This window comes from Molossus molossus, unplaced genomic scaffold (assembly GCF_014108415.1).
Source record: "Molossus molossus isolate mMolMol1 unplaced genomic scaffold, mMolMol1.p scaffold_m16_p_10, whole genome shotgun sequence".
NCBI lineage: Eukaryota > Metazoa > Chordata > Mammalia > Chiroptera > Molossidae > Molossus > Molossus molossus.
Window position 1 is genome coordinate 39,772,920 of NW_023425345.1, and position 20,406 is coordinate 39,793,325.

Here is a 20,406-nt window from a genome sequence, read left to right on the forward strand (position 1 = left end):
TTCCTCATTTAGTTGAAATATTGAATTTATAGGCCAGTGTTTAACTTTGCTTTTGGCTAACTGGTATTTAAATACTTCAGGAAGGTAGGAGCCAAAAAATAGCCAGAAAGGTAATTATACTTTTAGAAATACCTTTACTGCCCTGGCCGGTTTGGCTCAGCGGTTAGAGCGTCGGCCTGCGGTCCGGAGAGACCCGGGTTCGGTTCCCGCTAAGGGCATGTACCTCGGTTGCAGTTTGTCCCGGCCCTGGTCGGTTGTGTGGGTGGCAGACACTCGATGTGTTCCTTTCACATCGATGTTTCTCTCTCTCTCTGTTCCTCTCTCTCCCTCCCACTCTACCTGAACAAAAAATGGAAAAATGTCCTCGGGTGAGGATAAAAAAAATAAATAAATAAATAGAAATACCTTTACTTAGAATTTATCCATATTGGTACATTTCTTTTACAATAGCTCAAATATCTAGGTAGGAAATAAAATCTCCAGGGAAAACATGTAATTTAAAATCTTTATTTAAGAAACAAACACAGTACCTTCAACTCCCCCCCCCCCCCAATCCATCAGAGGGCATGCTAGGGTTACCATTTAAAAACAATGACACATCAAACAAACAGAATAATAGCACTATTAAAGAATCTAAGAGTGGTCAATCACAAACCATATTACATGTTGGAAAGCCAATCTCCAAGACCATCATTTCCTGATAGTATGAAGAGCATAGCTTTGATAAGCATCAATAAGCAGTCCAAGTCACTTGCTTTAATTTGTTTGGGCCTACTAATTGCTCCAAAACTTCTCGTGAATGATCTACAAAAGAAAACGTTTATAATACATTAATTCACAATAATCAGAGATATTTCATGTCTTCATGTATAAACAGGATGATGATTATATCTCATAGGGTTATTTAAAGGATTAAATGAGATGATATGTAAGAACAATATACCACTAAAAATACATTTAATTAATAGTAACCCTTGCTATTATTAGCTGCAGTGCACATATCATAGTAATACCTTAAAAGGCAGGCATATATTGTTTTCTCTGTAATTTCACCAACTAGAGAGTATGGAGTAATTTCATCATTAACCTGTGTATAGCCTTTCTCAGGCTCCTGGCAGGAAATAGATAACATACTAAAGTAGGGTATTCAAACGGAGTTTAATGAAGCAACTATTTACAAAGGAATGAGCAGGATTAAAGAAAGCCAACAGATATGGTAAAGCACCATAGGAAGCTAAAACATGTCGAAAAAGGTTAGGGTAGGGAGCAGTTACTGAAACAGGACAACTTGAAATTTATTATATAGAAAATCAAGTTTAAAGACAGGTTTCTAGCGCTGGCCAGTTTGGCTTAGCAGTTAGAGCGTCAGCCCTCAGACCAAAGAGTGCGGGTTCTATTCCGGTCAAGGGCATGTACCTTGGTTGCAGATCAATCGGCCCTGGTTCGGGGTCATGTGGGAGGAAACCAATCAATGTGTCTCTCTCACATAGATGTTTCTCTCTCTCTCTCTCTCCCTCCCTCCCTCCCATTCTATCTGAAAATCAATGGAAAAATATCTTTGGGTGAGGATTAAAAAAGAAAGACAGGTTTCTAATAGGTTGAAAGTAAAAGGATGGCCCAACTAGTGTGGCTCAGTGGTTGAGCATCGACCTATACACCAAGAGGTTGCCAGTTCGATTCCCGGTCAGGCACATGCCCAAGTTGCGGGCTCAATCCCCAGTAGGGGCTGTGCAGGAGGAAGCTGATGGATCTTCCTCTCTCATTGATGTTTCTATCTCTCTCCCTTCCTCTCTCTCTAAAAATCAATAAAAATATATAAAGAAAAAAAAATTTTAAAGTAAAAGGATGGACAGATGTATCATGCACACAGCAACTATAACAAAGCTATAGTACCTATACTAATACAAGATGAAATAACACTTCCCAACTCATATTCTATGAGGCCAGTATTACCTTGACACCAAAGCCAGACAAAGACACACACACACACACACACACACACACACACACACACCCCTCTTATGAATATGTACTAAAAAACCCTCAACAAAACACTAGTAAACCAAATCTAGCAACATATAAAATGGCTTATATATGCCATGATCTACTGGGACTTATCTCAGGAATGCAAGACTTGTTTAACATCTGAAAATCAATTAATGTAATATATTGTATTAGTTTTCTATTGCTGTTGTAATAAATTACCACAACCTTAATGACTTAAAACAACACAAATTTATTATCATACAGTTTTGGAGGTCAGAATTCCAAAATGGGTCTCACTGGGCTAAAATCAGGTTTTAGCAGGTCAGTATTTCTTTTTGGAGGCTCTAGGGGAGAATTCACCTCCTTGATTTTCTAGCTTCTAGAAGCCACCACATTCCTTGCATTCTTTCATATTCAAAGTGAACAGCATTGGACATAATCCTCAAGCTCTCATCTCTATGATTCTCCTACTTCTGCCTCCCTCCTGTACTTAAGAAAAAAATTTTAATATGTTTTTATTGATTTTTTGGAGACAGAAAAAGGGAGATGGAGATAGAGAAACAGCAATAAGACAGAAACATGGATTGGCTGCCTTCTACACACCTTCTACTGAGGATCTAGCCTGCAACCCAGGAATGTGCCCTGACAGGGAACTGAACCGGTGACCTCCTGGTGCATGGGATGATGCTCAATCCATTGAGTCACACTGGCTGGGCCCTCCTGTACTTTTAATGACTATTATGATTACATTGGGCCCACCTGGATAATCAGGGATAATTCCCCTATTTTAAGGTTAACTGATAAGCAACTTTTAAATTCCATCTGCAATCTTATATAGCATAACATACACATAGGTTCTGGGCATGAGAACATGGACGTCTCTGGGTAGGACATTATTCTGCCTATGACATATAGTATAACAATAGAATAAAGGATAAAAATCACATGATCATCTCAGTAGACACAGAAAAAGCATTTGAAAAATCCGATACACATGATAACACCATTCAAGAAACTAGGAATAGAAGGGAACTTCCTCAACTGATAAAGGGCACCTTTGAAAAACCCACAGTAATATCACACTTACTGATGAAACACTAAATGTCTTACTCTTGAGAAGAGGAACAAGACAAGGATGTCTACATTTGCCACTTCTATTCAACATTGACTGCAGTTCTAGCCATGGAAATATGGGAAGAAAAAGAAATCAAAGACATGTTGGAAGGGAAAAAATAAAACTATATACGTAGATTATGTAATATTATGTATAAAATGTTCTAAGGAAGCCTCTAAAAAATTAGAATATATGAGTACATCAAACTTGCAGGGTAGAGATCAATATAACAAAAATCAAATGTGTTTCTATATACCAGCAATGAACAGTCCAAATATTAAATTAAGAAAATAATTCCATTTATTTATGATCAAAAAGAAAAAAATACTTAGGAATAAATTTGAAAAGTAAAAAACGTATACTCTTAAAACTATAAAACATTGTTGAAAGAAATTAGATCTAAATAAATAAAAAGGCATCCATGTTCATGTATCAGAAGACTTAATATTAAGACAGCAATAGCCCTGGCCGGGTTGGCTCAGCAGTTGGAGTGTCAGCCTGCGGTCCAGAGAGACCCGAGTTCGGTTCCCACTAAGGGGGCGTAGCTTGGTTGCAGTTTGTCACTGGCCATGGTTGGTCGTGTGGGTGACAGCCACTCAATGTGTCCCTTTCATGTTGATGTTTCTTTCTCTCTCTTTCTCTCTCTCCCACTCTATCTGAACAAAAAATGGAAAAATGTCCTCAGTGAGGATAAAAATAACAAAAATAAAAAATAAATAAAATAGCAGCTTAGTTTTTATTGTCTCTTCTGCAGAAATAAAATCAAAGTGCTTCTAACAGTTTCAAGACCTAATTTATAATGTGGAGATTTGTTTATAGTCTGACTGTAAGGTTAGGAAAATTTATAAATATTTATAAATATAGTAGAGAAGATAAACTTGTTAATTTGGGCAATCTGATAGGTAACTACATTGGGCACTGCCAATTTGAAGGTCAGGTTATTGTGAGGATAACATATTTGAACTGTACAAACATGTACATATATATTCTTTTTTTTTTTTTATCCTCACCTGAGGACACTTTTCCATTTTTTTATTCAGATAGAGTGGGAGGGAGAGAGAGAGAAACATCCACGTGAAAGGGACACATCGAGTGGCTGCCACCCGCATGACCCAACTAGGGCTGGGGACAAACTGCAACCAAAGTATATGCCCTTAGTGGGAACCAAACCCAGGTTTTCTGGACCGCAGGCCGACGCTCTAACCGCTGAGCCAAACCGGCCAGTGCCATATATATTCTTTGTATAGAATATCAATTGGATTGTCCTATATAGTCATATATGAGCAATCACATAAATATATAAACAAGAGGAAACATGTTAAAAATATTACCAGAGAAAATAATATACTTAAGAATAAATCTAAAAAAAGGGGACATGTTATATAAAGTATCATGAAAGTAGAAAGAACTTTCATTTTTCAACCCCACCCCCTACCCCCCAAGCATTTGTCTTCTTTGGAGAAAAAAAAATTAAGAATTAAATTTAAGGTGAATATATTTGCCCACTTTATTTTCATTTAACGATGGTAACAAAAATATACAAAAGTAGCAGTGCTGATGGGAAAGGGGGAAGAGGACAGATGATCTGGGTAGTTGAAAAATTTCAACTTTTTCTCTTTAAGAAACTTTATTAATAAAAACCATTGTGGGACTTCCAGTCAAGATGGTGGCGTAGGTAAACGTGGTATCGCGTCCTCCCACAACCACATCAAAGTTACAACTAAACTACAGAACAACCATCATTCAAAACCGCCTGAAATCAAGCTGAATGGAAGTCCTACAACTACGGAATTAAAGCAGCAGCCACATCGAGACTGGTAGGAGGGGTGGAGACGAGATGGGCTGGTCCCACACCCACGAGTGGCGGATAAAAATCAGGAGGACACCTCGGCTGGGAAGGTCCTTCCTGAGGACTGAGGGGTCTCTGTCGCACACCAGGTGCCCCGCTCAGGGTTCCAGTGCCAGGAAGACAAGTCCCCATAACTTCTGGAAAAACCAGCAGGAACTGAGGCTCAGGGAAGCTGAGGCAGCTGGAGCCCCAGGCAGCTCCTTAAAGGGCCTGTGCATGGACTTGTCGGACTCTCTCCCTCTAAGCTTGGAGGGGAGGTAGCTCCAGGGTCACCAGAGACATACAGGGAAGAACTGAGCTGTTTGGCACTGGAGCGAGGGCTGGAGAGAGGCTTTCTCCAGGATAAACGTGCAATCACAGGCCTTTGTTCCTTTGGTGAGCCCTTCCCTGGGTGTCAGACAGCTGCCATATTTGGGACTCCAGCAACCTGGCTCACACTGGTAGCCCCGCCCTGGTGACTCCCTGAGGCCCCACCCCACCCAACTTTCAGGCCCACCCAAGCTGTTGCCATTTGCTTAACCATAGAATTGGCCTGTCTTGGATCCTGCTTCAGGTTTTTCCTAAATTCTTTCAAAAACAGCATCTGGTGTCAGCTAGCCCCATTAAGTAACACACAGAAACAAACACAGGGAGGCAGCCAAAATGAGGAGACAAAGAAACAGGTCCCAAATGAAAGAACAGAACAAAACCCCAAGAAAAGAACTAAGCGAAATGGAGATAAGCAACCTAACAGGTGCTGAGTTAAAAATACTGCTTATAAGGATGCTCAATGAACTTAGTGAGAACCTCAGTGAACTTAGTGAGGGCCTCAAGAGCATAAAAAGGGACCAGTCAGAAATGATGGATGCACAGTCAGAGATGAAGAAGGCATTAACTGAAATAAAGAATAATTTACACAGATTCAATAGTAGAGTAGGTAAAGCCAAAAGCAAACCATCGATTTGGAATATAAGGAAGCAAAAAACACACAATCAGAACAGCAAAAAGAAAAAAGAATCCAAAAAAATGACGATAGTGTAAGGAGCCTCTGGGACAACTTCAAGCGTGCCAACATTCGCATCTTGGGGTTGCCAGAAGGAGGAGAGAGAGAACAAGAAATCGAAAACCTGTTTGAAACAATAATGGCAGAAAACTTTCCTAACTTGGTGAAGGAAACAGACATACAAGTCCAGGAAGCACAGAGAGTCCCAAATAAGACGAACCCCAAGAGGCCCACACCAAGACACATCATCATCAAAATGCAAAAGGTTCAAGACAAAGACAGAATCTTAAAAGCAGCAAGAGAAAGGCAGCTAGTTACCTACAAGGGAGTTCCTGTAAGGCTGTCAGCTGATTTCTCAAAAGAAACTTTGCAGGCCAGAAGGTAGTGGCAAGAAATATTCAGAGTGAGGAAAGGCAAGGACCTACAACCAAGATTACTCTATCCTGCAAAGCTGTCATTTAGAATCGATGGCCGTATAAAGAGTTTCCCAGACAAGAAAAAGTTAAAGGGGTTCATCACCATCAAATCGTTATTATATGAAATGATGAAGAGTCTTCTTGAAGAAAAAGATAAAATATATGAACAAACAAAATGGCAATGAATACATATCTATCGACAATGGAATCTACAAACAAAATGAACAGGTAGAACAGAAACATTCTCATAGATACAGAGAACATTTTGTTGGTTGCCAGATGGGAGGGGGGTTAGGGGGATGGGTGAAAAAGGTGAAGGGATTAAGAAGTACAAATTCATTGCTAGACTGACAAACCTCAAAGAGAAAGGATTTGGGGGGTGGGAAGAAATAAACCAAAGAACTTATATGCATAACCAATGGACACAGACAATAGTGTGGGAAAAGGCAGGAGGGGGGCGGGAGTGGGGAGGAGGGGGTCAATGGGGGAAAAATGAGGAACATCTGTAATACATTCTGCATTCAACAATAAAGATTTTTTTTAAAAAACCACAACATTGTGTATAACCTCTTGCATTTTTATCAGATCCCCAATTGTATGACTGATAATTATATATAAGGGAAAGTTGTGGTCCATAAAAGATAGGTTATTCAGCCCTGGCCAGTTTGGCTCAGTGGTTGAATGTCGACCTGCGGACCAGTGAGTCCTGGGTTCGGTTCCTGCTAGGGGCACATACCACCAAAAAAAAAAAAAAGATAAGTTATTCAGTGTTTGGAGAGATGGCAGGAAATGGGATAGGGGCTCATTTCACAAAACTTGAGATTTTAGTTTTAGTCTTGGCACTATTATTAAAAACTGTGTTACAGTGGGAAAAAATATTTCAGTATTTCACTTTCCTATTCTGTGAAATAAGGGATCAGAGAAATAATATAGTATTCTGTACTACAAGAATTTTGAGAAACGCTTGATAAAAAACATTTAAGTTTCTTAGCTATAATATTTTCAGAACTTTTGATAAATTAATATTTATTATAGTGATGTGCTGCATTTTCCAAACTCTTTTGACATTTAAACATTTTTTATTTTATGCTATACCTCTGGTATCTTCTAGAACACCATACCATGTAATCTGTAGTCAGTGAATTCAAGGGTTTTGGGAGCAGAGCAAGGAAAAAGATATGACCACAAGGTGGCAGTAGATCATAACAGGCTTTATTTGGGCCGCACTTTGATAGATTTGCATGCAAAGGAAGTCCCTTACAACATGAGACACTCAAAAAGGGTGTATGTGCATGCGCACATATGTGTGGTGTAGGGGGACACTATTCAGAAAGGGAGTAGGAGAGTAGGGTAAAGGAACTCCCATAGGAATGAGGAGGGGGTTTATGTGTCATGATGTCACTGAGCAGCAAGATAAGGAGTCTCTGGGTTAGAGAGCCCCAAGGTCAAGAGTGGCTTGGGGTCTCTTCTAGCCCTGAGTTTTATCTTATCTATAGCTAGTAAATGTTGTGTGCAGTTTTTCAGGATATGCAAAGCAGGCAAGCTTTAGATGAATAGATTTAAAATCTGTTTATTTGGATTACATTTGAAACAATTACATGAGTAAAAATTTGAGTTTGATGCCAGAGGGCTTTTGAGATCATAGTATCAGTCTGCTTTCAAGAAGTAAACAATATAGGGACAATATATAAAGGTTATCTTTAGCTCATTTATATAACATAGGTGGTTATAACACATGTAACATTTATACATAGGTGGTAAGTACTGGACTAGGTTACCTTACAGGTCAAAAATATTGTTATTCTATTCAAAATATTTTGAACTTTTGCCGTTTCAATGTCTGCTTCCACTACTTCATCAACTACATGACACAATAAGAAGTTATTTCAAAGGGATAGTGTGTTCTTGCTACAAATGCTGAAGATGACTGATAATGTTTCTTTACTGTGTAGCAATGTTTCTCATAGGCAAATCCTATAGTGCAAGATCCTTTCAGGAGTGTGAGCTGAACTAGTCACTTTATTTGACTGAAAGAATATCTGATTGTGTTTATAACCCCATAATTGATGATTGATAAACTATTGTGCTGACTTGTTTAGAGCTCCATAATTAATGATTGGGGAAGTCACTGTGTACCCTCTAGTTGAACCTGTTTTGTAAAGACCCCCTGAACCAAGAAATTGTTGGGAGCCAGCTACGTGTCTGACAGAGTCCACAGAGCCTGGAGGTCTTGAGTCAGAGACTCGACCTCCCCCACAGTCTCAAGGAATCAGGCTTGCATTGTGTTTGTGCAGCTCAGGGCTAAGTGTGACCCAATGTACCTTGAAATACCTGAAATACCTGGGTGTGCCTGGGTGCACCTGCGTGTTCCTGTTATCCGTACGACAAACTAATTCTATACAGCACTGCTGTGGCCCTGGGCATTCTATCAAGAAGATCCTATTTTCTGTAAGGTATAAGAGGCATGTAATGAAGCATATCGGGGCTGATTCCGAAGACTCTGTCACAGGGTGTTCGGAATCAGACGCCGGCCAGCTAATAAACGGCTCTTATTTGGACTTCAATTCTCTAGTGGTCTTTCTTTGACTTTGTCGCACCACAACATTTGGAGGCTCCAGGGCTGGTCTCTGAGAACTCAGGATCCGTGGAGGGCCGGCTTTGCTCTGTATTTGGCTTTAATTTGGTTCTGGTGGTTTCTTGGTTCTCTCATGCCACAACATGATAACCTAAGGTTATTCAAACCTGGATACTTGGCAGACTATTTCTTGAAAAAGAGCAAAATAAACCTGTCACATCAAAGAAAACAAATGGTAGAGTTTGTTGCTAATGAGAAAATTTTAGCTTTCAAGTGAATTTTGGAAAAGTTGTAGCTGTCATTGTGTTCTTCAAAGCTTCCCAGTAACTGTGTGATGAGATCAGTGGTACTATTAACAAATATGATTTAAAAAAATAATTAAATGTGTTGACATTTGAAATATCCATATAATTCAGGGAACCAGTATTTTCCAAACTGCCTAGGCCTGATGTTACAACATCATGTATGGGTAGAAGATCCATTCAATATGCAAGACACATCAATGAACTGCAATATAAGTGTATAATAATTTCATTGATATATTTCCTACTTCCACACTGCAACTAACCTTTCAGAAATTACCACTTGCTGCACTCTGATGTGTCATGCTTATGTGGCCCAGGAGGCAGAGTCAGACAAGGGCTGCAAAATAGTGGCAGGAAAGTTTAAACTAAGCCAATGGTGAGGTTCTGGGAGTCCACTCTTCCCTAAAAAGTAGTGGTAGTGCATGAAGATGACTTGGCATGATGTGAGGATGGGATGCAGCTTGAGAGCATCACTGCACATTCCTGTACAGGCTGAGGAGCAAATTCAAGCGTGGTTCCAGACCAGTTTGCCCAACCAATGCATTTGAATCCACCACACAGCCAGAATGAACTAGATTACAAGTCACTGCACAGTGTGCCTTAGCACCCACATAACAGCTTGCATGCCTCAGTCAGCCAGCCTGAGGGTGGGTCCCATGCATGGGTGGGCCAACAGCAGTCAATTACAACAGGAAGACCCACATAACCCATACAAGGGACATTTCTAGAGCACCCAGCTTAAGATGACAGGACACCTATTGCATAAGGTCACCCCACGAAGACTGGGAGTCATAGCAGATCTATCTAATGCATAGAAACAGACACAAAGAAGCAGCCCAAATGGCGAGATAAAGAAACAGCCTCAAATGAAAGAATAGGAGGAATCTCCAGAAAAGAGCTAAATGAAATGGAGCCAAGCAATTTTTCAGATATAGAGTTCAAACTAATGTATATAAGGATATTAAAGGAACTTAGTGAGAACTATACCACATGAAAAAGGGCATACAAGTCATAGAAAAGAGCCAGCTGGAAATGAAGAATACCATATCTGATATCAAGAATACACTGAACCCAGTTGGTGTGGCTCAGTGGTTGAGCATCACCCCATGCACCAAGTGATCGCTGGTTCGATTCCTGGTCAGGGCACATGCCCAGGTTGTGGGCCAAACCCCCAGCAGGGGGCATGCAGGAGGGGCCAATTGATGTTCTCTCTCATCAATGTTTCTATCTCTCTCTTTGTCTCCCTTCCTCTCTCTCTAAAAATCAATAAAGAAAAAAAAAAAAAGAATACACTGAGCCCTGGCCGGTTTGGCTCAGCGGTTAGAGCGTCGGCCTGTGGTCCTGAGAGACCCGGGTTCGGTTCCCGCTAAGGGCACGTACCTCGGTTGCAGTTTGTCCCCGGCCCTGGTCGGTTGTGCGGGTGGCAGCCACTCGATGTACTCCTTTCACATCGATGTTTCTTTCTCTCTCTGTTCCTCTCTCTCCCTCCCACTCTACCTGAACAAAAAATGGAAAAATGTCCTCGGGTGAGGATAAAAAAAAAAAAAGAATACACTGAAAGGAATAAAAAGTAGATTGGATGAAGCAGACTATTGAATCAGCAATTTGGAAGACAAGGTAGGAAAAAAACATCCGGGTAGAGTAGCAAAAAGAACTAAAAACCATGAAAATAGTTTACAGAAACTTTGGGACAACATGAAGCATAACAATATACACATCAGAGAGTTACCAGAAGAAGAGAGAGGACAAGAGATCGAGAACCTATTTGAAGAAACAGTGACCCAAAACTTCCCTAACGTGGTGAAAAAAAAAGACACACAAGTCCAGGAAACTCAGATAGTCCCAAACTAGATGAACCCAAAGGGGCCCACACCAAGGCACATCATAATTAAAATGGCAGAGGTTAAAGATTAAAGAAAGAATCTTAAAAGCAGCAGAGAGAGAAAAGCAGTTTATTACCTATAAGGGAGCTTCCATAAGACTGTCAGCTGATTTCTTAACAGAAACATTTCAGGACAGAAGGGATTGGCATGAAATATTCAAGGTGATGAAAAGCAAGGACCTATAATCAAGACTACTCTACCCAGCAAAGCTATCATTTAAAATTGAAGGAGAGCCTGGCCAGTGGCTCAGTGGTTGTCTCATGGACTGAGAAGTCCTGGTTCGATTTCCAGTCAGGGCACATGCCTGGGTTGAGGGCTCAATCCCCAGTGGGGGGGAGGGGGCGTGCAGGAGGCAGTTGATCGATGTTTCTCACATCAATGTTTCTATCTCTCCCTTCCTCTCTCTTTAAAAAATCAACAAAAACATATTTAATAAAGTAAAATTTAAGGAGAAATGGCTTCCCAGAAAAGAAAAAGCTAAAGGAGTTTGTTACCACAAAACCAGTATTTCAGAAAATGTTAAAGGGTAACAAACAAAAAACAGGAACAGGGTTAAAAGAATAAAATGGCAATAAATATATACCTATCAATAATCACTTTATTGTTTTTTAAAATATGTTTTTATTGATTTTTTTCCACAGTTGGTACTTTATTTTATTTTTATCCTCACCCGAGGACATTTTTCAATATTTTGTTCAGATAGAGTGGGAGGGAGAGAGAGAGAAACATCGACGTGAAAGACACATAGAGTGGCTACCACCCACACAACCCAACCAGGGTCAGGGACAAACTGTAACCGAAGTACGTGCCATTAGCAGGAACCAAACCCGGGTCTCTCTGGACCACAGGCCAACACTCTAACCGCTAAGCCAAAATGGCCAGGGCTGTTTTTATTGATTTTTTTAGAAAGTGAGAGAGATAGATCCCACTATTCCCAATGTAATTAAGGCCATCTATGACAAACCCACAGCCAACATCATACTAAATGGGCAAAAACTAAAAGAATTTCCCTTAAGATCAGAAACAAGACAGGAATGTGTGCTTTCACCACTCTTATTTAACATAGCACTGGAAGTCCTAGCCACAGCAATCAGAAAAGAAGAAATAAAAGGCATTCAAACTGGAAAAGAGGAAGTAAAACTGTCATTATTTACAAATGATATGACATTGTACAGACAACCCTAAAGAATCCACCAAAAAGCTACTAGATCTAATAAATGAATTTGGCAAAGTAGCAGGATACAACATTAATATTCAGGAATTGGTGGCATTTTTATACACCAATAATGAGCTATCAGAAAGAGAAACTAAGAAAAGAATCCCACTTACTACTGCAACAACAAAAAAATAAGGTATCTAGGAATAAATTTAACCAAGGTGGTAAAAGACCTGTGCTTGAAAAATTATAGGACATTGAAAAAAGAAATTGAGGAGGATACAAATAACTGGAAGCATATACTGCGGTCATGGATTAGAAGAATTAACATCATTTAAATGTCCATACTACCAAAGCAATCAACAGATTCAATGCAATTCCTGCTAAAATACCAACAGCATATTTCAAGATCTAGAACAAATATTCCAAAAATTTATATGGAACCACAAAAGACCCTGAAAGTCTAAGCAATCTTGAAAAAGAAGAACAAAATTGGAGGTATCACAATACCAGATATCAAACTATTCTACAAGGCCACTGTAATCTAAACAGCCTAGTACTGGCATAAGGACAGCCACAAAGATCAGTGGAACAGAACAGGGAGCCCAGAAATCAACCCATGTTTATATGGTCAATTCATATTTGACAAAGGAGGCAAGAGCATACAATGGAGTAAAGACAATCTCTTCAATAAATGGTGTTGGAAAAAATTGGACAGGTACATGCAAACAATGAAACTAGACCACCAACTTACACCTTACACAAGAATACAATAAAAATGGATTAAAGACTTAAATGTAAATTTTGAGACCATAAAAATCCTAGAAGAAAACATAAAATCTCAGACATCTCTTGTAGAAATATTTTTGCTGATATGTCTCCTAGGGTAAGGGAAACAAAGGAAAAATAAACATGGGACTACATCAAACTAAAAAGCTTGTTTTTTCAATCCTCACCCAAGGATTTTTTTTTTTTAGATAGAGTGCAAAGGAAGAAGGGAGGGGGAGAGAGTGCAAGGGAAAGAGAGAGAGAGAGAAAAAGAGGGAGGGGGGAGAAAAAGAGAGAGAGAGAGAGAGATTGATGCGAGAGAAACACATCAATTGGCTGCCTCTTGCACAACCCTGACCAGAGCCAGGGATTATACCTGCAACTGAGGAAAGTGCCCTTGACAGCGAATCAAACCCCTGACTGTCTGGTCCATGGGCTAATGCTTTAATTGCTGAGCCACACCGGCCAGGGCCAAACTAAGAAGACTTTTGCACAGCAAAAGAAATTATCCACAAAATAAAAAGGGAACCCACTGTATGAAAGAACATAGTTGCCAATGATACATCTGATAAGGGGTTAATTTTCAAAATATGTAAAGAACTTGTATAACTCAACACCAGGAATACAAACAATCCAATTTAAAAATGGGCAATGACCTGAATAGAGGACTTCTCCAAAGAGGACAACAGATGGCCAATAGACATGTGAAAAGATGCTCAACATCACTAATCATCGGAGAGATGTAAATTAAAACCACAATGAGATATATCACCTCACATCTGCCAGAATGGCTACCATTTGTAAATCAAGAAACAAGAAGTACTGGTGAGGATGTAGAGAAAAAGGAACCCTAGTGCACTGTTGGTGGGAATGCAGACTGGTGCAGCCACTGTGGAAAACAATAGGGAGTTTCCTCAAGAAATTAAAAATAGAACTGCCTTTTGACCCAGCGATCCCAATTCTGGGAATATATCCTAAGAGTCCAGAAACACCAATTTGAAAGAATATGTGTACCCATATGTTCTTAACAGCATTATTTACAACAGCCATGATCTGGAAACAGCCCAAGTGCCCATCAGTAGAGGAATGGATAAAAAAGCTGTTGTACATTTACACAATGGAATACTATGCAGCCATAAAAAAGAAGGAAATCTTATCTTTTGTGACAGCATGGGTGGACCTGGAGATTATTATGCTAAGTAAAGTGAGTCAGTCAGAGAAAGATAAATACTATATGATCTCACTTACATGTGGAATCTAATGTATAAAATAAACTGACAAACAAAACAGAAACAAAGGCATGGATATATGAAACAGACTGTCAGGGGCAAGCAGGTGAAAGAAGGTGAAGGAATTAGCCCAAGAATATATATCCATAACCCATAGACACAGATGACAGTGTCAATGATGGCCAGAGGAAAGTGGTGGTGGGGGCTTGGGTGGAGGTGGGCAAATGTGGGGGAAATGGGGACATTTGTAATTGTTGACGATTTAAAAAAAGAGAGAGAGAGAAAAAAAAAGAAATGACCACTTGCTGCATTAGGAGTATCAAAGAAGAGTATCCACATGGTCTGAAAAGTGATGATCTGAATAAAATTACTTCTCTTTTTTTCATGTAACAGGTTTATTTATTTATTTATTTATTTATTTATTTATTATCCTCACCTGAGGACATTTTTTCGTTTTTTGTTCAGATAGAGTGGGAGGGAGAGAGAGGAAGAGACAGAGAGAGAAACATCGACGTGAAAGGGACACATCGAGTGGCTGCCACCCACACTACCCAACCAGGGCCGGGAACAAACTGCAACCAAGGTATGTGCCCTTAGCGGGAACCAAACCCGGGTCTCTCTGGACCGCAGGTCGATGCTAACTGCTAAGCAAAACTGGCCGGGGCTCAACTTTAATTTTTAAAAAATATTTTTATTGCCCTGGCCAGTTTGGCTCAGCGGTTAGAGCGTCGGCCTGCGGTCCGGAGAGACCCGGGTTCGGTTCCCGCTAAGGGCACGTACTTTGGTTGCAGTTTGTCCCCGGCCCTGGTTGGTTGTGCGGGTGGCAGCCACTCAATGTGTCCCTTCACGTCGATGTTTCTCTCTCTCTCTCCCTTCCTCTCTCTCCCTCCCACCCTATCTGTACAAAAAATGGAAAAATATCCTCAGGTGAGGATAAATAAATATATATATATATATATATATATATATATATATATATATATATTTTTTAATTGTCTGGCCGTGTGGCTTAGTGGATTGAACATTATCTCATGCACCAGGAGGTCATCAGTTCGATTCCCGGTTGTGGGCTGGATCCCCGGTGGGGGGCGTGCAGGAGGCAGCCAATTGATGATTCTCTCTCATTGATGTTTCTATCTCTTTCTCCCCTTTCCTTCCTCTCTCTATAAAATCAATAAAACATATTTAAAAATATATATTTAAATTGATTTTTAGAGATAGAGAAAGGGTGAGGGAGAAAGAGAAACCATTGATGTGAAAGAGAAACACTGCTGTCTCCTGCACGCCCCCTACTGGAGATCAAGCCTGCAACCTGGGCATGTGCTGTGACTGGGAATTGAACAGGCAGCCAACTGAGCCACATTGACCAGGGCTCAGCTTTAATTTTAAATTTATTAATATAACCCACATAAATAAAAACTCTTTGAGATCCTCAAAATTTTAAGAGTGCAAATGGGTCTGGAGATCCATTTGAAAAATGCTGCCATAAAGTATTATCTCAATCACTAAAAACTATAAATAGTTTTTATAATATAAACCAATATAATATTACAAAGAAAAACCAATATAATTTGTTCTGAAACCCAAAGTGCGAATGCAAAAATCTAAGAGTTGTCTTGAATTACATTTCTATCATATATCTTTAGAGAGAAGATAAAACCAAAATACTAGATGGACGGAGAAACATGTGCTTTTAACATGCACACAGAAATCAACATCATCAGAACATTATTTTTTACAAAGAATAAAGCATTGGACATATTTTGTTTTCAGATAAATACAACTGTTCAACAATGTGTATGAACCATTGCTCTCAGAGGAAGTTGGTTCTGTTTGGGGACTCTTTATTTTTAAATACTCTGATAGATACATGGATAGAAAAGAATCGATGTGAATTCACCAGTTTGCCATGCTCCATAAAGTCAGTTCAGTTCTTTTTTTTTTTTTTTTTTTTATCCTCACCCGAGGACATTTTTCCATTTTTTGTTCCGGTAGAGTGGGAGGGAGAGAGAGGAACAGAGAGAGAGAGAGAAACATCGACGTGAAAGGAGCACATCGAGTGGCTGCCACCTGCACGACCGACCAGGGCCAGGGACAAACTGCAACCGAGGTCCGCGCCCTTAGCGGGAACTGAACCTGCAGGCCAACGCTCTAACCGCTGAGCCAAACCGGCCAGGGCAGTTCAGTTCTATTTAAATGAGCAATCTAAGCAGACCCTTTCCATTGGCAAATACTGTTAATAGGTTTATAAGAAAGTCTGGCTTAGGCAGTTGTTCCCTTGGTGATCCTGAGTTGAAGGGGGTGAGACACAGGCTAGATGGTCACTCCTCCCATTGTAATACCAAAAGATCTGAACTATACAGTCAAAAAATTCCCTAAACCCAGGAAGAAATGGTATTTAGTGTTAAGAAAATAAATTATAGCCCTGGCCGGTTTGGTTCAGCGGTTAGAGCGTCGGCCTGCGGTCCTGAGAGACCCGGGTTCGGTTCCCGCTAAGGGCACGTACCTCGGTTGCACTTTGTCCCCGGCCCTGGTCGGTTGTGTGGGTGGCAGACACTCGATGTGTTCCTTTCACATCGATATTTCTCTCTCTTTCTCTGTTCCTCTCTCTCCCTCCAACTCTACCTGAACAAAAAATGGAAAAATGTCCTCTGGTGAGGATAAAAAAAAAAAAGAAAAAAGAAAATAAATTATATGTTCATAATTTGACTAATGTATATCAAGGGCATTATATATTATGGGTTGAATAATAATTCCATCGATACTCTAGAGATTACAAGTAAATCGCTCTATTTGATTAAGTTTTAGCCCTGGCCAGTTTGGCTCAGCAGTTAGAGCGACGGCCTGCGGTCCAGAGAGACCTGGATTCAGTTCCCTCTAAGGGCACGTACCTTGGTTGCAGTTTGTCCACGGCCCTGGTAGGTCATGTGGGTGGCAGCCACTCAATGTGTCTCTTTCACGTCGATGTTTCTCTTCCTCTCTCTCCCTCCCACTCTATCTGAACAAAAAATGGAAAAATGTCCTCGGGTGAGGATTAAAAAAAAAAAAGTTTTAAACACATTAATTTAGAAGTCTACTGAATAAATAACTCCTTGAATAGGAAATGGCTAAGTAAGTCTCAGTATTAAGAATCAGTTTAGCCCTGGCCGGTTTGGCTCAGCGGTTAGAGCGTCGGCCTGCGGTCCGGAGAGACCCGGGTTCGGTTCCCGCTAAGGGCACGTACTTCGGTTGCAGTTTGTCCCCGGCCCTGGTTGGTCGTGCGGGTGGCAGTCACTCGATGTGTATGTTTCTCTCTCTCTCTCCCTCCCACTCTATCTGTACAAAAAATGGAAAAATACCCTCGGGTGAGGATAAAAAAAAAAAAAAAAAAAAGAATCAGTTTAGGTTTTGTACTGTATTATGAATAAATCAGAATATTTTAAAGTCTTTTCTTTTTCTATAGAAAGGGAAATAATCTTTAATTGACCACAGACATAGGAATGGCTTTTCTGATATTTTTCTGGTGTTTTTCTTATTGTAATTATAATTATTATTCTATTTTGATTTAAAATATTTCTAAATATATCATGGCATTTTTTGATAATGGTTGTTTTTTTTTAATGCTCACCCGAGGACATTTTTCCATTTTTTTGTCCAGATGGGGGGGGGGGGGGGAGAGAAACATCGATGTGAAAGGGACACATTGAGTGGCTGCCACCCACACAACCCAACCAGGGCCAGGGACAAACTGCAACCGAGGTACATGCCCTTAGCAGGAACCGAACCCGCGTCTCTCTGGACCGCAGGCCGACACTCTAACCGCTGAGCCAAACCGGCCAGGGTGATAATGGTGTTTTAATTTGAATGTTGAACAAGGTCTCCTCTTAAGGTATAATGTTGATATCAACTCTATTTTTGTCTTCTTTTGTCTCTGTTCATTGAGGAATCATTCTTGCCCTGTTCTGGATGAACATTTAGGTAATACTATGGCTTTCTATTCATCCCTACTATAAAATGTCCAACCACATTTTAAGTTGAAAAATATCCAAGGTCCCATTTGTACCCATACCCTAGGTGGCTCTCAGTCCCACCATGCCCACATCTGGCCTATGAGCAACACTCAGCACCTTCAGATTCTGGGCATTCAGGCTGATCTGAATGCAGCAGCAGCCTTTCTTCCGCGCCTACATCAGCAGGTGGCCTACACATCAGCAGGTGGCCTACACATCAGCAAAGGCGCCTATCAGGCCAGAGTAGTCCTGCTGAAGGCCCTCTTATTGGGCTCTAGTTGAGAGGTCAAATAGCAGCCTTCTCCAAAGAAGTTCTCACCCAAATTATTTTTTCTTTAACTAAAAAACATTTTTTTTTTCAATCCTTCTACCCAAACCCCCAATGCTTCCCCCTGACAGTTGTCAGCCTGCTCTGTCTGTGGATCTGTCTCTATTTTGCTTGATAGTTGATTTGTTCATTAGATTCCACATATTACTGAAATCATATGGTACTTGTCTTTCTGTGACTGGCTTATTTCACTTAGCATAAATGCTGTCCACGTCCATCCATGCTGTTGCAACCAAAATTCTTTCTTAATAATCATTATTTCAATCATTTAAAACTTTTTTTGTGTGAATGATGGGTTTCTAGGGTTGTGAAATACATTCTCAGATATTTCTTTTGAAAACTGACATCTCTAGCATATCTCTCACTTCTGAATTTTATACCTACTGTATTTTGTTGCCTTAGTTGAAATTTCTACATGAGTGTCTCAATAAAGTAGCTATATTTTATAGAAGAAAATAATTTTACTTTTGTAATCTAGAATTATACATATTTATTAAGTATCTCTATGTATAATACTGTGCTGGATATGGAAGACAAAACATAATAAGAAAATAATTAGAGGAGGTAGGAAAGGGTACAGAGGGGATAAATGGTGATAGAAGGAGACTTGACTTGGGGTGGTGAACACACAATACAATATATAGATGATGTGTTATAGAACTGTACCCTGGAACCTATATAATTTTATTAACCAATGTCACACCAATAAATTCAATTAAAAATAAAAAAGAAAGAAAATAATTATATCGCAAAATCCCTGTCTTTTAGGATCTTAAAGTAGAGTTGGTAAATTCAGTATTTGGAGTCATTATGTGAATGGGGAACAAAGTTTTCCTAATGTCTGAAACCATACTAGCTAGGCATTTCTCTTGACTTCACCAACGGATAATATATTTTAGTTGCCAGTGATCTCAATAATTATGTAACTTATCTCAAAAGTCTCCTGGTTTACAAATCAGATTAATCACTGTAATATATTTCCCAGACTTGAAAATTGATATTTATCCATCATTTTTAGGCACATTTAAGCATTTTAATATTGTTCTTGTGGTACACAAATAAGTTTTTTGTTGTATTTTCTAAAGATTTCATTACACATTAAGGTCTTTGATAATTACTTTAAGCAATTTGCCTAAGGATAAATTTTCTTGGTTCATTGTATACATTTTTCTAAATTGACTTCTACTGAAAGTAGTGGGAAAATGTCAATTTAATGATTTCCAAATCGTAACCAGAAAGATAATCATGGTAAAATTAGCAAAAGTTTATTTTATAACATGTTGTGTAGCCAAGTTGTCCTGTGACAAATATAACAGAGCATTAAAAGAGATCTATTTCAGCGAATGTTTCAGGACTAGAGCTACCAGCTACTCTCTAATTCCAAAATCAGTTACCAGACCACCTATAAATGACTTTCAGATACTTGGCTGAAAACCGATTTTAGAATCCATGGTGCCTAATTCATTCAAAGACATAAAAGTGTTAAAGTGGGAAGGGATGGAGAGTTAAAAATTGAAGAAAAGATTTCTTGGAAGATCGCTGTGATTTGAGTTCTAGAAAGAGAGCTGCAGATGCTTGTTCTTCCCCTCAAGCCCAGCTGGAGACTGTGGGGGACACAGTACACTAATATGTCCTTGGAACCCTGGGGACAGAGTATACTAGTATCAGACCCACACCTAGGAAAACCAAAAGGCAAAAGGCTATGGCGAGAATCCACGAAGCTTAAGAGAGGACTGAAGTTGGGAAATACCTGCAACTCTCATTGTCTAAAATATGTATTTCCCGTGTACAGATGTGGGCTGGCATGAGGTTGCCTTATATTTTGT

The 20,406-nt window shown here is 39.7% G+C and overlaps 1 protein-coding gene across 1 annotated transcript in view; it reads right to left on the reverse strand.

Annotated features, from left to right (window-relative positions):
• Positions 1-552: 552 nt before the first annotated feature.
• Positions 553-20,406, reverse strand: part of AMN1 (antagonist of mitotic exit network 1 homolog) — a 60,366-nt gene continuing 40,512 nt past the window's right edge. The window contains exon 7 of the mRNA XM_036252663.1: positions 553-804. Coding sequence (XP_036108556.1) covers positions 731-804 — 74 coding nt within the window. The 3' untranslated portion in view covers positions 553-730. The remainder of the gene's footprint in view (positions 805-20,406) is intronic.